At 39.3% G+C, this 20,894-nt stretch overlaps 1 protein-coding gene across 3 annotated transcripts in view; it reads right to left on the bottom strand.

Annotated features, from left to right (window-relative positions):
• The window catches only part of LOC146681621 (gamma-aminobutyric acid receptor subunit beta-3-like), a 51,340-nt gene that overhangs the window by 25,243 nt on the left and 5,203 nt on the right, over nt 1-20,894 (bottom strand). For all 3 annotated transcript variants that reach the window (XM_085449122.1, XM_085449121.1, XM_085449120.1), the window contains exon 4: nt 3,407-3,627. In XM_085449122.1, coding sequence (XP_085305248.1) covers nt 3,407-3,627 — 221 coding nt within the window. The remainder of the gene's footprint in view (nt 1-3,406; nt 3,628-20,894) is intronic.

Raw genomic sequence — 20,894 nt, 5'->3', positions numbered from 1 at the left:
CCCAAAGACGTTAGTAAGGAAGCTAACATTAACTTGTAGAAAAGATCTTCTGAAAAGTGAATAACTCTTTGACTGTATCTTGTGTCAGAGTGAATGGGATCCTGTGAAACTAAAGCCCGAAATTGTACAGTTCCGTTTTTATCATTTTACCAAAACCGTTCCAGGTTTTGACTGTAGTACAATACGAATCTGTATTCTGCATTTGGGGCACCACAAGCTGCTATCAGGAGGGCTGAGTGTGTGATTGGTTTTAAACGACTGGTAGTTGCACATTTTTTACCTTTCATTTAATCTTTCTTTAAATTACAGACAGTTTCTGTAAAATGCAATTAATAGACCATATTTGCAAAAATGACAAACAGCATTGTGGCAAAATGCAACTTACAATGTAAATACAAACTGCTTTTGAGAGCTTAAAATTGTATTTTTTACTGCTTTCCCTAATAAACAGCAAACACACAAATACAGAGTGGCTGCCTTGAAACCACGATAAAAATCTGCATTCAACATATCACTCAGCTCTACCTGGCATTCATTTATGTAACAGTTCATATCACAAACACCACGTCACACGTCTCCCTCTCCTTTTGATCTCTTAAAGCACTGAGAGGTCTATAAGTAGTCCACAGGGCTAAATGCTATGAACTCCACTTGCATAATCAAGCATAGCTGCTTGACTATAAAGTATGAACACTGACACATGCAAATGCAAGTGTGCAAGTGCACACACACACACAGACACACACATGTTTTTGCTTTGCTCTAATAATTCAAAGCTTGCATCCATAATAACAGGTCACACTAGCTCTTCTGAACCTGCTTGTCGAAAAGATCAATGGAAATTCAAAACAAGGGCTTTATGAAACAAACATCAAACAATAGCTGAAGGCTGAACTTTGCATTGTGGATCATGTCTAACCTGTCTGCACTTCTTGCCGTAGATGAACTCTAACGGCAGCCCTCTTTAAAAATAAAATAATAAAAATGCTAACACTGACATGCCCTTCAGCATGACACAAAACCCTCTCAGCTGCTGCAGGACTGTGCCAAAACAAGGCTTTGAACACAAAGAATTAACTTGGCTCTGAAAAACATTAGGGAATATTCTTGACCCTGATCATCCTTTTGTTGCTTTTTGCGTGATAAGTGTTGCTTATTTGCAGGGCCCAGAATTGTCCAGAACAGCTTTCATGGTTACTGTTGACTTTGTGAGTTTGATTTTGACTCAGTTTACTTCCTGTTTTATTTTGAAGGTTAGAACCCATGTGATTTTCTGTGATTGCACTATCATTTGTTCTTTCCCTTGGTAGGGTCTGATTACGTTCACCTGTTCCTTATTACCCTTTTCTCCGCTTGTCAGGTTGTGCTCTCTTCTCAGTCTTGTTTTCAGGTCTTCTCTATTTTTGGATTTGGGATTTTTAATAAACCTGCCTTATGCAGTTCTTTTGTTATTATTTTTCTGACTATATATAATCATAGGAACTTTTCATCATTTCATTTATCTAAATATAGAGGCTCATTTTAAGAAAAAATATTTTGAAGGATGAGGTTGCTGTCACTCTGTATTTTCCTCTATGAAATAAAATGACCAAAATCAACAATGCTTTCGAGTGTATTGTATTACTTTTAGACTGCTTAACTTTGTCTTTGAAACTCTAAGCTCTACTTTTGATGAAAGTATGTGTCACAAAAAATTAGTAGAATTTTTAAATTATATATACAAAAACCTCAATAATCTCCTTAAACACTAAAATAGTAGTATTTGCAAGGGACTATTTTTAAGTGGAGGATTAATACACACTTGGTGTTCTTCTGAGTGTTTACTGCAGCATAATGATGTATGTGGGATTCAAAATAAACTGCAGTGCACATCTATGGTAATCAAGGCAGGTGTCATGCAGTGCAACACCGTGGTTCTCTGATATGTTTTTAATTGTTTGGGGTCTCAATGACACTTAATGGCACCAAAGATTAAGCTATATGAAACTTTAGCTATATAGCAAGTCAAGTGGGATCAAGTTTGCATAAGCTGTGGATTTGATAACAACAGGAAAATGACATTGTTGTTAGAGCAAGAAACTGAGGCGGGTGCATAAGGGGAATATCCACTGCTAACAAAACTAGAGGGAGCCCTTTTTTATTCATAACATCAACTCAGTTAAACTTCTGGAATATCGATCTGGTCAGTTAAGAAGCAGAGGGGGTTGTTAATTAGTTACAACTGTACTGCCGTTGATTAAATTAACAACAGGTGCACCAAAGGGGCAACAATGACACAACCCTGAACACCGGAATGGTTTTACAGCCACTGACATTTTTCCGCTCCTCATCTTTTCTGACTGTTTTTTCATTAGTTTTGCATTTAGCTAGGGTCAGTCTCTCTGCTGGTAGCATGATACCTGGACCCTACAGAGTTTGCACAGGTAGTCCAACTCCTGGAGGATGGCACATCATTACTTGTCATTTTCAGAAGACTTACTATGTCTCAAAGCACAGTCTCAGGAGGAGACTGGAGATTTCATAATGGCTGTAGAAGGTCCTTAACCCATCACCCGGACTGGTATCTTCTTCTTTGTGCAAAGATGGACAGGATGAGCAGTTCTAGAACCCTACAAAATGACCTTCAGCAGGCCACTGGTGTTAATATCGCTGACTAAGCAATCAGAAACAGACTTCATGAAGGTGGCCCAAGGGACCAACGTCCTTTAGTGGGCCTTATTCTCACTGCCCAGCACTGTGGTGCCAGATTGGCATTTGCCATAGAATAGTATAATTGGCAGATTCTGGCCAATTGTCACCAATGAGAGCAGTTTCAACCTGAACACCAGGCTGATGTCACAACACCCTGACTGCAATTAGGTATCAGGATGAAACCCTTGGACTGACTGTTAGACCATGTGCCTGTGCAGTGGGTCCTGGGTTACTCCAGGTGCACAACAATGGTGAGAGTAGGCAGGGACTCAAGATTACCACTGACTCTCATGTTCATACAACCTAAATTCAATGGAACAACTCTGTGACATTGTGTTTCAGTCCATCCAACACTGCTAAAATGCACCTCAGATTGTCCAGGAACTCAGTGAGCCCTGGTCCAGATCTGGTTGGAGATCTCCCAGAACATCATCCATCATCTTATTAGAAACATGCCCAACATTGTCTGGTATGCATACAAGCATGTGGGTCCATACAAACTACTGAGAACCTTTTTGAGTTGCAACAAGGAAATTTTGGCAAAATGAACCACCATTTCTTTTTGTAGTTGCAAGGAGGTTGGCGTCCTACTTTTACTCTAGTGTGACTGAGTCATAAGATAATGTACAACATGGAATCCTGAGAATGCTAACATGTAGCCCAGTCAAAAGTCCCACTGTCTCATTAAGAAGAAGACCTGACAAGCAGAACACACCTGAGTCCATAGAGGACAGTCCCATCTGGATGCAGGCGGATCATGCGGTTTTTGACTGTGACTCCATGGACGAAAGACTTCTTGTCATTGAGAAAGTAGGTGTCGGGGACCCAGAGCTGGTCAGCAACCCTGTTGTCAAGTGTCAGGTTGAGAGGGATTCCCACATAGGCCAGGCGCTTGTCCCTCCAATACTGCTGGAAATACATAGTCAATGTGTAGTCCTGCGGATAGAAAGAGAAAAAACACAATAAAAGGTGGGTACAGCTTATTGTTACATGTTATACAGGCAATCACTTCAGGTTTTCTTTCACAGGAAACAGCAGACATTAAAAAGCAACATGAACAGCTTTTGAAGGAGTGTGGGCCAACTGGTTCACACACACACTCTAGCCAAATTCTCTCAAGTGCCTTTGCCCTGTCTTTTGCAGTACAGTAACCAACACAGTAATGTGCCATTGTACAACAGTGTGTGGGAAGGCTGACTCATGTAGCTGCAGCTTTATTGAAAAAAAATCTAAGAAAATTTCACCTGATCTTCAACTAATTTTTCTCCCGTGGTTGAGCATTCCTCATATAGGCACAGTGATTCACAAAACCTCCAAGTTGACCTATAACAACAGCCCAGAAGCTTTTTAAACATACGTTCCTTTTCATTAAATTCCAATGGGGTGACACTTAGGCTGTTAAAACACAGTGAATTAATGTCAGCTCTGTTCCAGTGGCTGTTTTCTCTCAACGTGCTGTAGTTGAATGCAGCTCTTCTGTTATCCTCCATAGGCGAAGGAAATGGAAACACATGCTTTAAGTAACACTTTATTGTTCTATCCTCTAAGGTCAGTGCTTATTTGTTAGTCTAACAGGCATTTTGCAATTACCCAAATGCAATCAAAAAGAACTTTATCTCTAGGATTGCACTGCAGTATGCAAAGTTTTTGAAGTTCTTTAACTATATTAGTAGATCAAGTTTGCTGTTAAAATATATCACATACTCTGTCTTACAAATAAGATGAATTTATAATGCATACTTGTTCAATCAAATACAATCTAAGTTTGTGTTTGTTTCAGCATACACAGTCTGGCATGATCACTAGATTTTGGTGGTACAGTGATTATATTTCACTAGCTTTTACTCCTCCTTTTGTAGGTGCACTGTATGTCAACATTTCCTGCTGCATGATTGGTGTTGAGTAAATTTAGTCTTAATTTTATTTGAACTGGAGGTCCATTTGCTAGGCCTATATTAGTACTAGTAAACCCTTATTGTTTTCTGAGTTTTGTTTTCTGTGATTTATCTACTTTTAGTCCAATTTTGAGTTTAGCCCAAATCAGACACTGTACTCATAACTATAGGCTAGTTTTTAACAACTGGAATAAGCTCTAGTTTAAGCTAAGTAGAAAATGTCAGTATGCCAGTTAGGGCTGGGCTATATCATACCGTTCACGGTAATACCGGTATAATGTTGGGCAACGATAGGAAAATGAAATATCGCAATAGAATATGGTTAAAACGCGCATGCGCAGTGCCTTTGTTTACATAATCACAAGGCGGCGATGCAGAATGAGAAGAGCGAAAGCGGATCATTAAATGAAACGGAAGAACCATAATTGGTTTGTAAAAATGCTGCAACTTCAGTGGTGTGGAATTGGTTTGGCTTTCATCCGTCAGATACACAACAAAACACTATTTTTGGATGCTCTACCAAAAATAGTGCTAACGGGCCGTTGTTATTACCGTGTTTTTTGGAAAATACGGCACACTTAAAATCAATCCTTTGATTTTTCTGAAAATCGACAGTGCCCCTTATGATCCCGTGTGCCTTATGTATGAAGTCAGCTTGTGTTTACTGACCTCGAAACGATTTTATGTCGTACACGGCGCTCGAAAATCTGTCAAATGTTTCAGTACGACTTTGCTAAGCTACGAAGCCGCACCGCTTGATGGATTGTTGGAGCATTACGGCTATCGTAGGCAGGAGCCTTGCGGAGTGATACGTACTGTGCTTCAACATAATATTACCGTATTGTGTGTGTATAACCTCTTAAATTTTGTGGATATTATACATGGTTATGCTGAGGATATGTCTGCCAATTTCCACTGGAAATGCCCTTTGGTTAAACTGTCAGCAAGGAATTTGCATTTGCACTGTTAATTTTTTATATAACTTTAATGCACTTAAAAAAGCTGCTTGTTTAAGTGAAAATACATTGATGGGTTTTGGGTTTTTTTGCACTAATAAAGTTGTGGAGTTGTAAAGTATTTTGTCTAGTGTCAATTATATCGTCAGTTTTATCGTTATTGCAAATTTTGAAATGTATATCGTGATAAATATTTTTGTTCAAATCGCCCTGCTCTAATGCCAGTACACCAATATGGTGAACCAAGTATCCAGCATTAGCATTTATAGCACTGTCAAGATTAATGTGCTAGCATGCTGCTGTTTTTTGCTAATTAGCCTAAAGTGCAAGGTAGGCTAGCTACGGACAGCCTTAAAAAAGTTGCTAACATAACAAACGTCTTTGTCTGGATAAATACTGGGAAATTATTTTTTTTAACCACTGTCAGTATTAATCTATGATTATTATCAGAAGAAAATGTCATATAATATAAATCAGCATTAAGTGCATGTTCAATAAATACACATTGTTTCTCAAGTTTATGAGCAATCATGTTAAAAAAAAAACAAACGAAAAACAGTTCTCTGTTCTCTGAAAAAAAAAAAAAAGCCACAAACTCAAACGAAATCTCACTCTGTGACTACGTTTTGCAGCATTTGCATATACTGAAGTGTTTATGTAATAGTAGTTCTTGTGTCTTTCTGTATAAAGCTCACCATCTGGCACACAAGTCAAACAATTACTGGCAAGAAGTACTTAAAGCCCAGCCATGGGTACACTCATAGCCCTGCGAAAATCCAACATTTAAATACTGTTGTGTAAGTAAATACTTTTGTTTTGCTTTGATTCGAGCCGTATTTGACCAGTGCAGAAGCAGCAGCAACGATAGAGGACAGAGCCCCTCCCTCCCTCCACATCACATAATCCACTTAACCAAGCTAACAGTCCCTCTCCTCTATTTCTGTGTTTCTGCACCTCTCCCCCCTTTCTCTCGGTCTCTCTCACTCTCTCTTTCTCGGGGCAATGCCATGATCTTCCCTCTTTACCTGCTGTGACGTTGTAATGAAACCAGCCAGCACCAATCTGGCACTGGTAGAGGCACACATGTCCGTGTGGTGCTGCAGTTTTCAGGTTTACCGAATGGCAACAACAAGAACCCCCCCCCCCCCCCCCCCCCCAAAAAAAAACAAAAAACAAAAAACAAAAAACCAAAACGATTATAACCGTCCAGTGTGATGAGCACAGCTTTCCAAAATGTTCATGTGTGACAGAACTGTTACATAACCCAAGTAGTTGTTTGTCTCTTTGCAAGCACCTGAAACACTGTGTTACTAATGCATACAAAATGCTCGAGGTTTTGCATTTTCATGACGAGGGGGGATCATACATTTATGCAAATTGAGGCGACTGACTTTGTGTTAAATAATTGCTTTCTTTTCACTTGCTCTTCACAGTCAGTAAATATGGTTTCCAGGTTTGGTTAGAACACAGAGATGTAAAAGTGAAGGGCTTAGTCAGCACAGGATACAGATTGGGCCCACAGCATGACAAGGAAAGCTCATGGCTCTGAGCCATAAATGTATAGTGGTGGAACCAAGGCCTCTTTGGTAGTCTCTCCTCTCAATATTGCCATATGATGGTTTTTACAAATTATGCGGCATAATCAGGTAGCAATGACTTTTTGCGGTATTACCATATTAAAAACAAGCCATTGCCAAGCACAGGATTCGGTGATTCTGTTTAAAGTATGGTAGTTATATCTTTAAAATATAACTGTATCAAAAGTTGGAACAGATCTGAGAATTGCTTTACTTATTTATCATGCAGAAATATTGTTAAAAAAGGATTAATCTTTGTGTATGTTTACCACCACATTCTTTCTAGCGTCTGTGAGGGAGCTCTGGTATGCTCATTCACAATTTCACATTTGTATCATTGGACTATACTAGTGTAGCTTTGCTGTTTCACAGTTCAAAATAATCCTTGTTGATCTCATACTGATCTGTGGTGAAGCCCTTCAGTTTATCCTCTGCCTGAAGCAAGCTGTTTTATTTCCCCTTCCTCTCCATTAAGCTAGCTTTCTCCTGATTGGTTCAAACATAAGAACAGTGGGTGCATGGGGCACCTGTGCTCACAGCCAGAGCTGTGTGCCTGAAATGACCATAGTGTCTCTCACTGGTATCAGCCATGAGCAGAAGAAACCAGTGCAAACTGAAAGCCTAGAAAAGTCTGAAGCCCAAGTTCCTTGTTTAACATCAACGCCCACCAGTGTAATAGGAGTAAGGAGAACAAAGACGCCTTTTTAAAATGCAGCACATTTTATGTTTGCTTGAAGTCTGTATTCCAGATTGAAGATCAAGCAACAGTCATATAAAAGCAATGACTGCAAAAATAAGTTGCTTTAAATCAGCTCCCTAATTTTGGAACTGCTAAACAACTGTGTAAAAGGCATCTTTCACTAAGCAATTTAGATTTGTAGATTTCAAAAGCATGACAAAGTCTTCACCTGTTAACACATAATGGAACTGAACTCTAAAGTCTTATAATTTCTGAAATTATACCTGAAATTATAGCAGGTCTGTAAACTGGAACAAAGCCACGACCCTGCCTATAAGTGGTTAGTAGTATTTTTCTCAGTTAAATCGAACACACTAAAGAACAGAACCTTAAAAAAACTATAGTAAATACTCTGTATAATCTGGGCTGTGCCATTTTACACTGAATACCAGGAGACATTTCAAAGCAGCCAAGCCTCTAATTTTAAGCCTTACCAGTCCCCAAATACATCATATAAAACAAATCACCAGTGGTCCAGTTCTTACAAAAGAGCGAACTATACATAGAAGCTAAAACTGCATTTTTCTCCAGTTTTAAACACTTTCACTTTAGCTTGATTTCTTTGGCCTCCAGAAGTTGCCATTTGATGCCGTTACAGCCATTTAGATGATCTACCACTAAAATGCTCCTCCTTTGTTCTCGGAACTGATGGTGGCACGAGGAGGAGGTGACAACAGGGTCTCAGAAATATGATGTCGGTATCTGTGACTACTTTCTCTTATTCCAGAGACGCACACAGCACTGGCAGTTAAATATGCTGTCAGTGCTATGCTGCTATATTTGCATTTAATCCTTTTTCAGTTCTTTAAATGACAGGAAAATAAATTCCTGTCATTTTTTAGGAACTTGTGACATAGAGGGCAATAAGTGTTATCAGTCAAAGTCCCATTAAAGTGGTCTACACAGCCTGATCCCAGCAGGTGGTGGAAATTAAATTTGCTGTATGAATCAGTACCATAGACGGTCCCCCTCCGTCTGCTCCATTACCGCCGTAACTTTAGCCTCCATCACTCCCAGTAAATGACGCCCTATCTCCTCCCCGCCTCCCTGGGAGTAGTATCATGCATGAGGTTTCTATCTCCTGGCGGAGTGTCAGCAGGTGGGCAGCCCAGTGAGCACCTCGTAAGACATGAATGATTCACATCCATCGTGTAGCCTGTGCAAACACGCGGCCAAGGGATCCTCATCAATCTTGCATGGAGACAATCAAAATGAATATCATATGAGGATGACTACAGCTTTGCGTTACCTGCTCTGGAACAATATTTTCTGTTTTTTTTTTTAATGTGATTTTTTTTTATTTTGTACTGGGACTACAGATTATGAATTATTGGCATGTCTCACGACACTTCAATTCCCACAATGCCGTGCTTTACCACTGTTGTTTGATTATTCGCGCATGTTTTCCACAGAGATAATGACAGTGACCAGTGGAAATGATTTCCAGCGAGCCTCAATTATTCAATTAGCTCGACTGGATAATCACTCCCAATTCAGGCTGTGTGAGAATTCAGATAAGCAACATTTTGGCTGTGAAATGACCCAGATTCAGCGTAATCTGTCTTTCTTGCTCTCTCTCTCTCTCTCTACAGCACTAGCATCTGAACTTTTATAGCATCTAGGAAATATGCTGTTTGTCACATGTCACTTACAGTCACTTGCATATGCTCCAATTAGCACATCACAGAGTGCACCACAATAGAACAAAAGGAAAAAACAAACATGCTAATAAACTGAAAAAGAGAAGACGGATCATTGTTCCATCTGACACTTATCGAAAGTGTCAGACTTCCCCATTGAAAAATAAATTACTCAAGTTTTCCCCCTGACTTAACTTCCCATTTTGGTGCACGAGAGGAAAAACGTTGGCATGATATGTAATCACTGTGTACTCCATATGAACCCCCGTATGGTAAAGCAATTTGAGTCCATTTGATGTATTTTTTTCGAGCTCCCCTGGGGGACGGCCCTGAGGCACCGTACCACTGCAGTGCGGGGGAATCCCTCAGCGAGTTCCTATCCCCCTCCTCCTTCAACTGCCATAGAATGGTAAAAATAGCGCTGTCTCTAGCTCAAACACAGGGAGGTGACTGAATTGGACTTTATCCTCTAAATGACAATTTTGCCCTGCAATTTATAGGATAATTTCCTCACTGTCTAATATCATATGATGCATTGCCTCATAACAAAAAAAGAGGGGAAGGACAAAGGGAAGAACGACGGAGAACAAATAATGTACAAACATTTTTCTCCCTTATGAACAGCCATTATGACTCTGCGCCACATAATGTACCTGCGTACAGATTGGTCTAGCAAATTGTTTCTCTTAAATTGATGAACAATTCAATGGAATCTGTTACTTTAGACACTATTTGATCCATTTCTGCCCTTCCCAGCATCGTAATTTAGCTTTTTCCTTTTGTTTTACTAAACAGGGTCCTACAAGTTTGCTGTATGCTTAAATAACAGATGTGGTTAAAGAAGGCAGCACTCAAGGGCAAAACCAGTTATTATCTGCCAGAGATTAGGCATTACATGTTAGGCCTGAATAGACAGGATATAAACATTAGCTTGTTATCTCCTGGTTCAGTCTAAATAATCTATGCATAAAAAGAAAGAAAAAAGGACACATGAAGGAATGATTAAGAAACTTTCTTCTTTTTGTAGCTTAAGAAGCGTCACAGTGCTGCAAATGTGCAAACTTTTACATTTTCTTGTATTTTGCATTTTGTCTGTGTGTGTAGTCACCTGGGCTATATGTAGTAGGACCTGAACCTGTTTTCCACCAGATATCAGCTCGCAGACGATCTCCAGAGCACATCCAGCAAGCTGCAGTCCACGATTTTGCACTTGGACTGTCCAACCACAAGATTCTGAAAAATTAGCTAGTAGATCATTGATGGACACCACAGAGGGCCGTCAATGACTAGAAGGGGAGACACAACACACGACAGGGCCAAGGCTACCCATCTGGCAGTATCTGAACTTTCAAAATTAGAGCACCAGCAGATCTCTAAATAATAAAATGCTACATGCACCACAACCAGGACTGGCATTATTTTTAATATATCAAAACCAAGAATTAAATAAAACTTTATTCTTTATTTTTGTAACACTTTATTTTATTAAAAACATTAATTGGAAGACAATTATGCTAGCACTCATGTATCCGTTAAAGTCTAGTATTTTCCGACCACTATATTGATCAGCCCAACCATAAATCATTAGGCTCCAGTCAAAGGGAACACCTTCTTCTTCACTGACCTCCCGCACATACTATATTTGTCCATAAAGCTTCTGATTGACTGTCACATCCCCTTCACTGAGTCCCACAATGGACTTCTACCCTTTAGAATGGCATTTTAGAAATTAGGCTTTATTCATGCCTTCATTAACAAGCTGGAAAAAAAACGAGCTATTAAAAACACAACTTTCCAAGTCATGTAATCGAATCATACAAAACTAAAGAGATAAAATTGTAAATAATTCTGGCTAACAAATAGCAAACTGTGTTAATCAATAGTGAGCTAATAAAAAACAAAGTAGACAACTGATAACTGGATGAGCTCAGACAGCATTAGCATGAGTAGGGCTGGGCTATATCGTACCGTTCACGGTAATACCGGTGTAATGTTGGGCAACGATAAGAAAATGAAATATCGCCATAGAATATGGGTAAAACGCGCAAGCGCAGTGCCTTTGTTTTCATACGCACATGGCGGCGACGCAGAATGAGAAGAGCGAAAGCGGGTCATTGAATGAAACGGATGAACCAGAATTGGTTTGTAAAAATGCTGCAACTTCAGTGGTGTGGAATTGGTTTGGCTTTCATCCGTCAGATACACAACCGTCAGATATTTTTGGTAGAGCATGCTAACAGGCTGTCGTTATTACCGTGTTTTTTAGAAAATACGGCACACTTAAAATCAATCCTTTGATTTTTCTGAAAATCGACAGTGCCCCTTATGATCCCGTGTGCCTTATGTATGAAGTCAGCTTGTGTTTACTGACCTCGAAATGATTTTATGTGGTACATGGCAATCGAAAATTTGTCAAATGTTTCAGTACGACTTTGCTAAGCTACGAAGCCGCACCGCTTGATGGATTATTGGAGCATTACGGCTATCCTAGGCAGGAGCCTCGCGGAGTGATACGTGCTGTGCTTCAACATAATATTACCGTATTGTGTGTGTATAACCTCTTTTTAAGTTTTGTGGATATTATACATGGTTATGCTGAGGATATGTCTGCCAATTTCCACTGGAAATGCCCTTTGGTTAAACTGTCAGCAAGGAATTTGCATTTGCACTGTTAATTTTTTATATAACTTTAATGCACTTAAAAAAGCTGCTTGTTTAAGTGAAAATACATTGATGCAATGCAGCAGCTCTCTATTCTATCATCTCCTGTGATAACTAATGAAAATAGCAGTTTACAATAGCATTGGGCTCAGATAGTAAGCCAAACCGTGCTACTGGCAAACAACTGATCTGCTCAGCCAACCATTACTAGTGGCAAGTGAGTGGAGGTTGATAGTCCATTTTCAATCAGGTGAATTAATAAGACTCTGAAATGAAAATGAAATACTTGCTTCTTGCTATCTACTTGTCTTCTATTAAAAGTTTAGCATTAGCATGAGGCACTGACAGCTAGCCAAATCATGTAGCTGCCAGACAGCAACTCAGAGATATTTTCACAACTTAATCATCAACACAACTGCCACTGTTACTAGAGGCGAGTTAGCAGAGGCTTTTAATTTCTTTGGATGAAAGCAAGGTATGCTGGGTTTTACTGGAGCTAGACTGAGGGCAGGAACCTTTATAGGCTATAAAGGTCTTAACATTAAATGATGCTGTTGAATATATTGTTTTGACTAACAGAGCTTAAGACAAGTGTGACTTTTCATCAGTCTGGTTTGTAGTTTGTAATTCAATAAAAAACAAAGTGTAGTGATATCAGCAAAAACTCTATCCTGCCTGCTTTAAATCTTATATAGCCTTTGCTATGTCAATTACAGTGACCATACTTAGGCTTTTGACTGATGACCTTTGCAATAATCAACATCATAAATCCAGCTTATAGTTTACCTGCCCTTTCTCATTTGCTACAACATAATGTCTGGTTGACTGGCAAAGAGAAAGGAAATGAAGCTGGCGCCTGTCAGATTTGAATTCCCCAAGCCCGTGCATTGAAGTGTCTGTCTTAAAGGTGTATGCAAGTCTCAATGTTCTCCGGAAGGGACAGCCACCCCTGAAATCACACATAAGACCAGGAAATGCCCGCTCTGCTTATTCTAAATCTTAGTGATCATCACTTCATCCTACAGTGCGCTCTCTCCCGAGGCCAATTACATTCCATCAGGCAGGAAGCCGGATGCCGGATAAAAGACATGGGGGTATATTGAGCCACACTCGAAGCACAGAGAAAAGATACGCTGTTGCTGCATAGCTAGACCTACATAAGATAATGAGGATGACATAGTTAATGCATTGGCAACATCTGACTCCAAGATGTATTTTATGCAATAAGACATAGATGTGCTTGGCACAACAATTAGACCTTAGACCGTTTGTGTGACTTAATTAATGTTAAGCAAACAGGAACTCCACAATTGACAACCAGAGAAACCTGTGAAATGTGAAGGCACTTGTCAAGGCAAACAAATCAAAAAGGCTCGTTGTGTTGCTGTTGCTGTTTAAAGAAAAAAAATGAAAAAAACAAACCGAGCAGGCAGCAGGAACATTTGGAGAAACAGCAATGGAGCTGGAGATCTTTTCACCTCTCCATAATGACAGGCTTTTTTTCTACTTTTCGACACCCACACGCAAGCGTGGGTGTACGGATGACTAGGTTGTTCAGCCTGTTACTGAAACTACATTCACAGTGCAGACTCTGACCATTTGTGCGTGCAGGGACCTGCACCTTCATTGAGCTGTAATTTAATTTCCTGTGATGACTTTCATAAGGTACACGTAATGGGTTTGGATATAAAGACCTTGATAGCTCTTACTGCAACAGAGATTTGCGCCTGTTGGTCCACTGTTGCAAGAGAAGGTCGTGGAAATGAAAAACACTCCCACACATGGCACTCTTATTTGGCAAATAAACTTTCTTAATAACAGTGTTTACGTTATATTTCAACCTCCAAACCTCACATTAATCTGACAGTCCTGCGTATATCTGAAAAGTAAAAAGTCCTCTCTCTGTGACAGCAAACCAAATAAATGACACATTTTCAAGTAAGTCCTTCTTAAGTGTACAACTAGTTTCCTCTGCCTTGGCACACACATAATCTGTTTTGCCTTGCTCTGATCTTGTCCTAGTATGCCTTTCTCATCAGCCGAAGGCCCTCGGCACACCGCAAACAAACCTCAGAGGTAATTAGTGCGCCTTTCTCAGACTCTGCAGCATCTGCTAGTGCAGCAGCTCGCGCCGACTGAGTGGCAGCTACTGGTAGAATCAACCTGCCCCACCAGGTGGATTTCTGGTCCAACCAGATGCCATATTCACATTTCCTGCCTCACAAGTTTGCGGGGTATTTCCCACAGCTACCCCCTCCTCTCCCCGCTTTCCGCACGTCTTTGATCTTTTGCTTTCTCCGCTCTCCTCTTTCCCTCAGCCACTCAATAAATCTTTAGCTCTTCCAGCTCTCCTCTTGCTTTTATTTCTCAGATCTCCTGATGCGCTGATTGCCCGTGTGCTGTGTCCAGTAAGATTCCCAAGGCTAAAAGCCCTGCACAGACCATCTTGGACTCTGGCAGAGGCTGATGAAATATAAAACCCACCCCACATCAAATAGAACCAGTGTTGCGATATGCATAGGAGCCAGGTGAATCACTGAGGTAAACAGCAAACTACAAACAACAAACAGCAGGTTCACTTTCCAAGTGTCCAGCATTATTAAGAGCATTTTTCACACCTATAGTTCGTTTACTCTGGTCCGAATCAGTTGATGACTTTGTAAACTTGTAGCTTTTGCCCATGTTTGTTTTAACACAGCGAAAAATCCAAGTGAACTCAAAGCGAACCAAAACGACTAAAGGATTGTGTACATTACCTGGATTGTGGGGGTCAAATCTTAAGCATTATCCTTTGAATGAAATGGCTTCACCATTATTAGAAGTTAGAGAAGCAAGCTTTCCAAGTTTAAAATATTAAATTTAGAAATCAGAAACAGAAAGAACTCAGAGAATTCACTTGTTCCACATGCTGTCACGTTACAGCCTTTTTCCAAAATTGATTAAATTCGTTTTTCACTCCAAAATTCCACACACAATACCCCATCATTCAACATTGCGATGTCGAATATCTATAGACTGGTGGTCTTTTCTTGACTTATAGTCATTGTAGAAAAATAGTTTCAAATTCAGTATAAAGTTAAAGTTCAGTAAAGTTAGTTTCTATGACATCAGTTTGAGGTACATCTTCAACGTCAAAGTCTTAGACTTTCTAGAAAGCAAAAGATTATGTTCATGAATAAAACAAAGCAAACATATTTTTTAAAAATTCCCCGATAGAAGGAGAAGAAATAGACTTCCGCAATACGCAATCTCATGCTTTAAAATTCATCACTTACTAAACTGACTTGGATGCTGACATCATGGACAGGGAGGGTTAACTGTGAGAGTCCAATGCATTAAGTTCACCATGCAAGACTAAAATTGCATTTAAATGTAGAGGTTTCTTAAAAAAGGGTTTTGTCAAAATTAAGTCAAATTAAATTAAGTCCTTCTTTGCAATAATCAGATCTGTATTCCTCATGTTCTGAAAGATGGTTTGACCCGACCTCTAATCTACATGGAAACATGTCAACTGCAATCATCCATTGTTCAACCCAGGAAAGGGTTCAACAATGTTTGCTAGGTAGTTGTTGTTTTTTTTAAAGTCACAATTTCCAATTTCTAAACTACAAGTAATTTGTGGACTGTCCCTATTATTCTACTTTGAAACTAAGTATAACCAACAATGTCAAAGAATCCAGATTTAAATGTAGGAGAAAATTATGCAATTGCCAGTATCTAATATGCATATTTTTTCCCTACTTAATTCCGTTAAGTTAAAAAAAATAATGATACTCATTGAAATGTTGTGAATTCCCAAGTATTTTTTCACAGTGCTGAAATTATTTCCCCAAACTAAATAGTTGAATAACATTAATGAGTCCGATTATCTCAAGATGTCTATCGCTACGTTCACACTGCAAGTCTTAATGCTCAATTCCAATTTTTTTGTCTGCTTGTTCACACTACAAATAAAATGTTACAGCAAACGCGCTCTAGTGTGAACCCTCAAAGCGGCCCGCGTGCGCAAAAGAAGACGTCACACACAACGCGCTCTGTTTAGACCCAGAGCAAACAATATTGTTTGACTGATGGCCCTTAATATAAAGACTTCGGACTTTACGTTTCCCAATTTTGCTTTAAGTTATTTTGTTATTTACATATGGCCTAATAATTATCCTTATTGCTGTTTAGGAGAGGAGCGGTGCTTCAAAGGATAGTTGCAGATTTCTGTCAGAATCTGCAGATTATACAGTACAAATAAAATGTTCACGTTTCTCCAACGTTGTCTTCCAAACAGTTTCACTGGATGGCCAGGAAGCATTCACGATGTCTTCTCCGGCGCTGATAATTGGCGTCTGTCTTGTGTCAGTGACGTAAAAGACAGATTTAATGCGACATGACCGTTCACACAGCAGTCGCTTTCTAAAACATCAGATATGTATCGGATTCAGTACCACATACGAAAGTGACCCAGATCGGATTTGAAAATATTGGATTTCTGCTGTTCACACTGTCATACCATGATCGGATATGGGTCGCATAGGGTCAAAACAGTCGGATTTGATGCACTTTCGCCTGCAGTTTGAACGTAGCCTATGTGTCAGTTTCCAGTCCGTTACAAGATCAATTAGTCTTCTCTTTGAACCAGATTTGCACATCCGTCACCCTGTAACATTGATGCCAGTTTTCTGTTAGCTCACACCGTTTGACATCTCCTTCACCTCAAACTATAACTTGTACCTTCCATGACTGACCTGAACCCTTTTTCACCTGATCTCTCTGCCACTATTGCTTTTTGACCTTTGGCCTAAACTTCACCCTTTTCTGAGCGGGGACCTTTAGATGCTTTAGGTTGTCCTAGTTTTCTATAACAGTGCGAAAATTTTGGATCTCTATTTGGATTTTTGACCTGCACTCAAGCTGCAAAAACAGCTTTACTCTCAATCTCTCCAAACCTTAGGCACTTGTCGTGTGTTTGCGTTGTACTGTACAACAGTCTGTTTTTGTGTTTACTTGAGAAAGAACGTCACAAGCCTGAAATCTGGCAGGAATATGTTCAAATCTGTGCTCCTTGTAGAACAAGCTGAGAAGGATCCAAGACTCATTTCAGCGTAGCAAGGAGTGCTTGTCTCAATAAACCCTCAGCTTTTAAGACAAATTTTCCCAATTATGCCTGCGGGGCTGTTCCAGTGGGCTGGTGAAGGGGAATTGTTATTGAAATGAATGCAGGATAGAAAATTGTCTTTTTGTTCCACACAACACAGACAGCAACATTTATCTGGGCTGTGCTGTTTAGTGTTGATCAATGGCCTGGACAAAAGCGCTCATTATCTATTTCCCTGCAGAGCACGCGTCCCTGTGCTAAAACCACAGACGGTCCCCGCATTGGATGAATATCATTCACCAAATGTCAAACGCTGAAAGTAATAAACAGCTCCACCAGTAATGTTTTGGCTTCAACACTGGCTAACAGCCACAAACAGCCCATTTAACGAGCGCAGATGCACGGTCCCTTGGGAATGGGTGGCAATGAGACATGGAGCAAATTAATTATCAGTTTAAGTATGATCTCAGCTGTCTGACTCCCTGGCTGTTCAGCTACTCTTCCTCTGCTCTGTGGAGAATAGTTTGCTAGGTTAGCGAGCTAATGTTAGCAACTAAACTGTTAAGAAGGAAAGCTTTTAGCTTTTTCACCTTGTACCCCTGCATGACAGCATTCCTCAGAAACTAAAGGTAAGAAGTCACTCTTCAGGGTAAAATTTTATAACAGCCATTATCATCAAAAGGTGAATTTTTACTATTTTTAGAATACTCTTACAGTTCTATTAAAAAACACAGACTTAATTATTCGACACCAAATCACAGATGATAAGAAACAGCAACAATTTCATCCTAATCATATGAGTGCACATTTTAAGAGTGCTGTATATTGTACGGTAAAGATCCTTCTGCATAATGAAATACCTTGAAAAATACTGGATTTCGTACAGCGTGTTACAGACACTCATGTTTCCCTCAATTCACAACAACAATCATCTCAATGTGTTTCTTATTGTAAGGTAAAGATCCCACAATAATGGAGAGAATAACCCATCAATCACATTAGCAAAAATCCCTGCGCAAACACTTGGAGGCAGTAGTGAAGAAGAACTCCCTTTTAACAGGAAGAAACCTCCAGCAAAAAGGCATTTGGTGATGGGTAATAAAGCTTCAAGCTGCAAAAACAGCCTTACTCTCAATCTCTCCAAACCTTAGGCACTTGTCGTGTGTTTGCGTTGTACTGTACAACAGTCTACAAAAAAAAAGCTTTTTTTTTGTAATTCTAGCTAATCTTACATCTAAATACAGGTTCATAAAGTCAATTTCCTCCCAACTTAAATGCAGCTTTCGTTTACTAGCTGTTTTGTACATAAATAACAACATTTGTTTCATAGTCATAATTTAGCAAACACAGATATTAGTCTTAATGTTACAAAAAAATCATAAGACAAAAACAAGGAAACATCAGCAGTCACACAGTGTAGATGTCTGTCATTTTATTGTGAAAATCAATGACAAGACCAAAATGTTTTCACATGTGTAGGAACAAATTTGATAGATTTTAGGGTGGTTTTTTGCACATTATGTCTGTGCATGATTCCTGATTTTTAAACTGCTGTCTCCCAACTAATCCAAGTCTTTTGCATCACTGTTTTTTTTTAATTTGGGGTTTTAGAGAATAGCCTTTTTGTATATTTTATATTTTTGCGTAAGCTATCATAGCAAGTAGTTACGATTGGTACAATTTCATGGTCTCAGTTAAAACTTAATAGTGAAAACTAGGTTTGCAACTTTTATAACCCTAGTTATTTTATAATATGTATTGGTTAATCTGTTATTTTTTAATTGTTCTAGCCCTATCCCCTAACCCTGTTTATTAAGAGTTCCTCATTGAGATTAAACGGTGCCCCTGTCGTGAGAGCAGCTAGTCAGGGTTTAAAAAGTCAGGACTGGATTAAGCAAGTAATTAAAAGTAAGTAATTTCAAACGTACTCAGAGTAAACATGAGATTAGAAAAGGTGAAAGAGAAAGGTGGTGGTATTATAAAATATTCAGTGGGAGTGGTCGTATCATGTGAAAATTTAGAAGTAAGTTTAATGTATTTGTAGCATCTCCAGGTCATGGCCTACTTAAATACATAAAAACTGAATATGAAGGTGCACATATTCATCAATATTAAGATTGCATAGTAGGCATATAGTCACAATAAGTCCATATTCTGCATGACCACACTCAGTCAGTAAACAAGCAATTATTGCTTTGGTTTTTTGTTTTGGTTTTTTTATTGTTTTTTTTATGACCTTGTAAAGTATCAGTACCAGAAGAGTCATTCTCCCTTGTTAACACCTATAGCAGCTGATACACTGTATAGTAGAAATGGTGCTATTGAAAAGCACTTTGAGTGCACTGTTAGATTAGAAAAGTGCTATATAAGTGCTATATAATACTCTCAGTGAAAACAAAATACTTCATGCATGCACTCGATGTACAGTTCATTGCTAGCTTTTGATATTTTGGGGTGTGTGTGGTTTGATGATCTTATGCAGATATTTTGAAATAATGAGATGAGAGAGCCAGCCCAACAGACCAGCCTTTGTCACTGAAGCATCAAGCACACTGTACCTACTACTTAGTAATACTTTGTTTAAACACATGCCATGTCCCTCTCTAGCCGTAGTAAGGTAGACGAAAGGCTACAATTAATGTGCGAAGGGATTCTGGTGACACTAAACTGTGTAAGCTGACAAAGCAGAATTCCAGCTAAGTTATAAATAACACAGAAGAAGACTGGCTTCACTACACCAGGCTGTGATTACTAGTCCACCTTCTCTTCCTCTCTGTTTGAAAATCTCTTAAGTGCTCCATTACTACAGGGCGTAGTTCCTCTTGTGCTGACTTTTTTCCACTACCAGTGAACTGGAATAGAACCTGTGGATCTTAGTAGCATCTGCCAAATGCAGCAGTTATATACAGGGATGGGAATCACAGTATGATACTTTTACAACAACAGTGATGTTCTATTGCTTATACAAAGCATATATAGCTCAAGACAATCATCTGCAATCTGTGTAACTGAAGAAGAAAAATCGGGAATTATCAGGTGTCAGTATGTGGGCATTTCATTATTATGCACTTTTAACATGTCAGTTCAATTAATTAGCTCCCTGATTGGCTTTTTCCTGCTGTTTGCCATTATCCCCTGTTTCTTTTTCTTCTGTGAGTTTCTTCTTCATTAATGCAAGTTCGTGACCTTGCATATCAAAAAATGACACAACCAGAAAAATATTCTTTCTTTTAAGTTGAGTTGATGCAATATGAAATGATACTGTATTGCACTGTTTCCCTCCTATCTTGATGTCATTGTGTCAGCTTTGGCCTCCATGCATTCATCCACCATCTGCTCTACTCTGAAAGTCTCTGCCTTCAAACTTTACACACACAGAACTCAATGAGTTGAACCTTGATGGCCTCTAAGAGTTGGACGCTCCACTATGACCATCTGAGTTCCATTTGAAGTCTTTTACAAACCCTAGAAACAACTTGTCACAAACCCAAACCCCATTTCAGAATGGCTATATTGGCAACAACCACTCAATGAGAATAAAACATCTCCAGAATTATTCCCAAGGACATGGAGTAGTGACCTTCCTGGTAAATATGGTTGAAGCCCAAAAGTCATCTGCCTGGTCGAAACTGACATATGCTGGCAATGT

Source organism: Copadichromis virginalis, linkage group LG23 (assembly GCF_057382275.1).
Source record: "Copadichromis virginalis isolate Kocher_CV1m ecotype Utaka linkage group LG23, C_Virginalis_male_GT1.1, whole genome shotgun sequence".
Taxonomy (NCBI): Eukaryota; Metazoa; Chordata; class Actinopteri; order Cichliformes; family Cichlidae; genus Copadichromis; species Copadichromis virginalis.
Note: the sequence above shows the minus strand (reverse complement) of the source record. Positions and strands in the feature narration are given on the sequence as shown.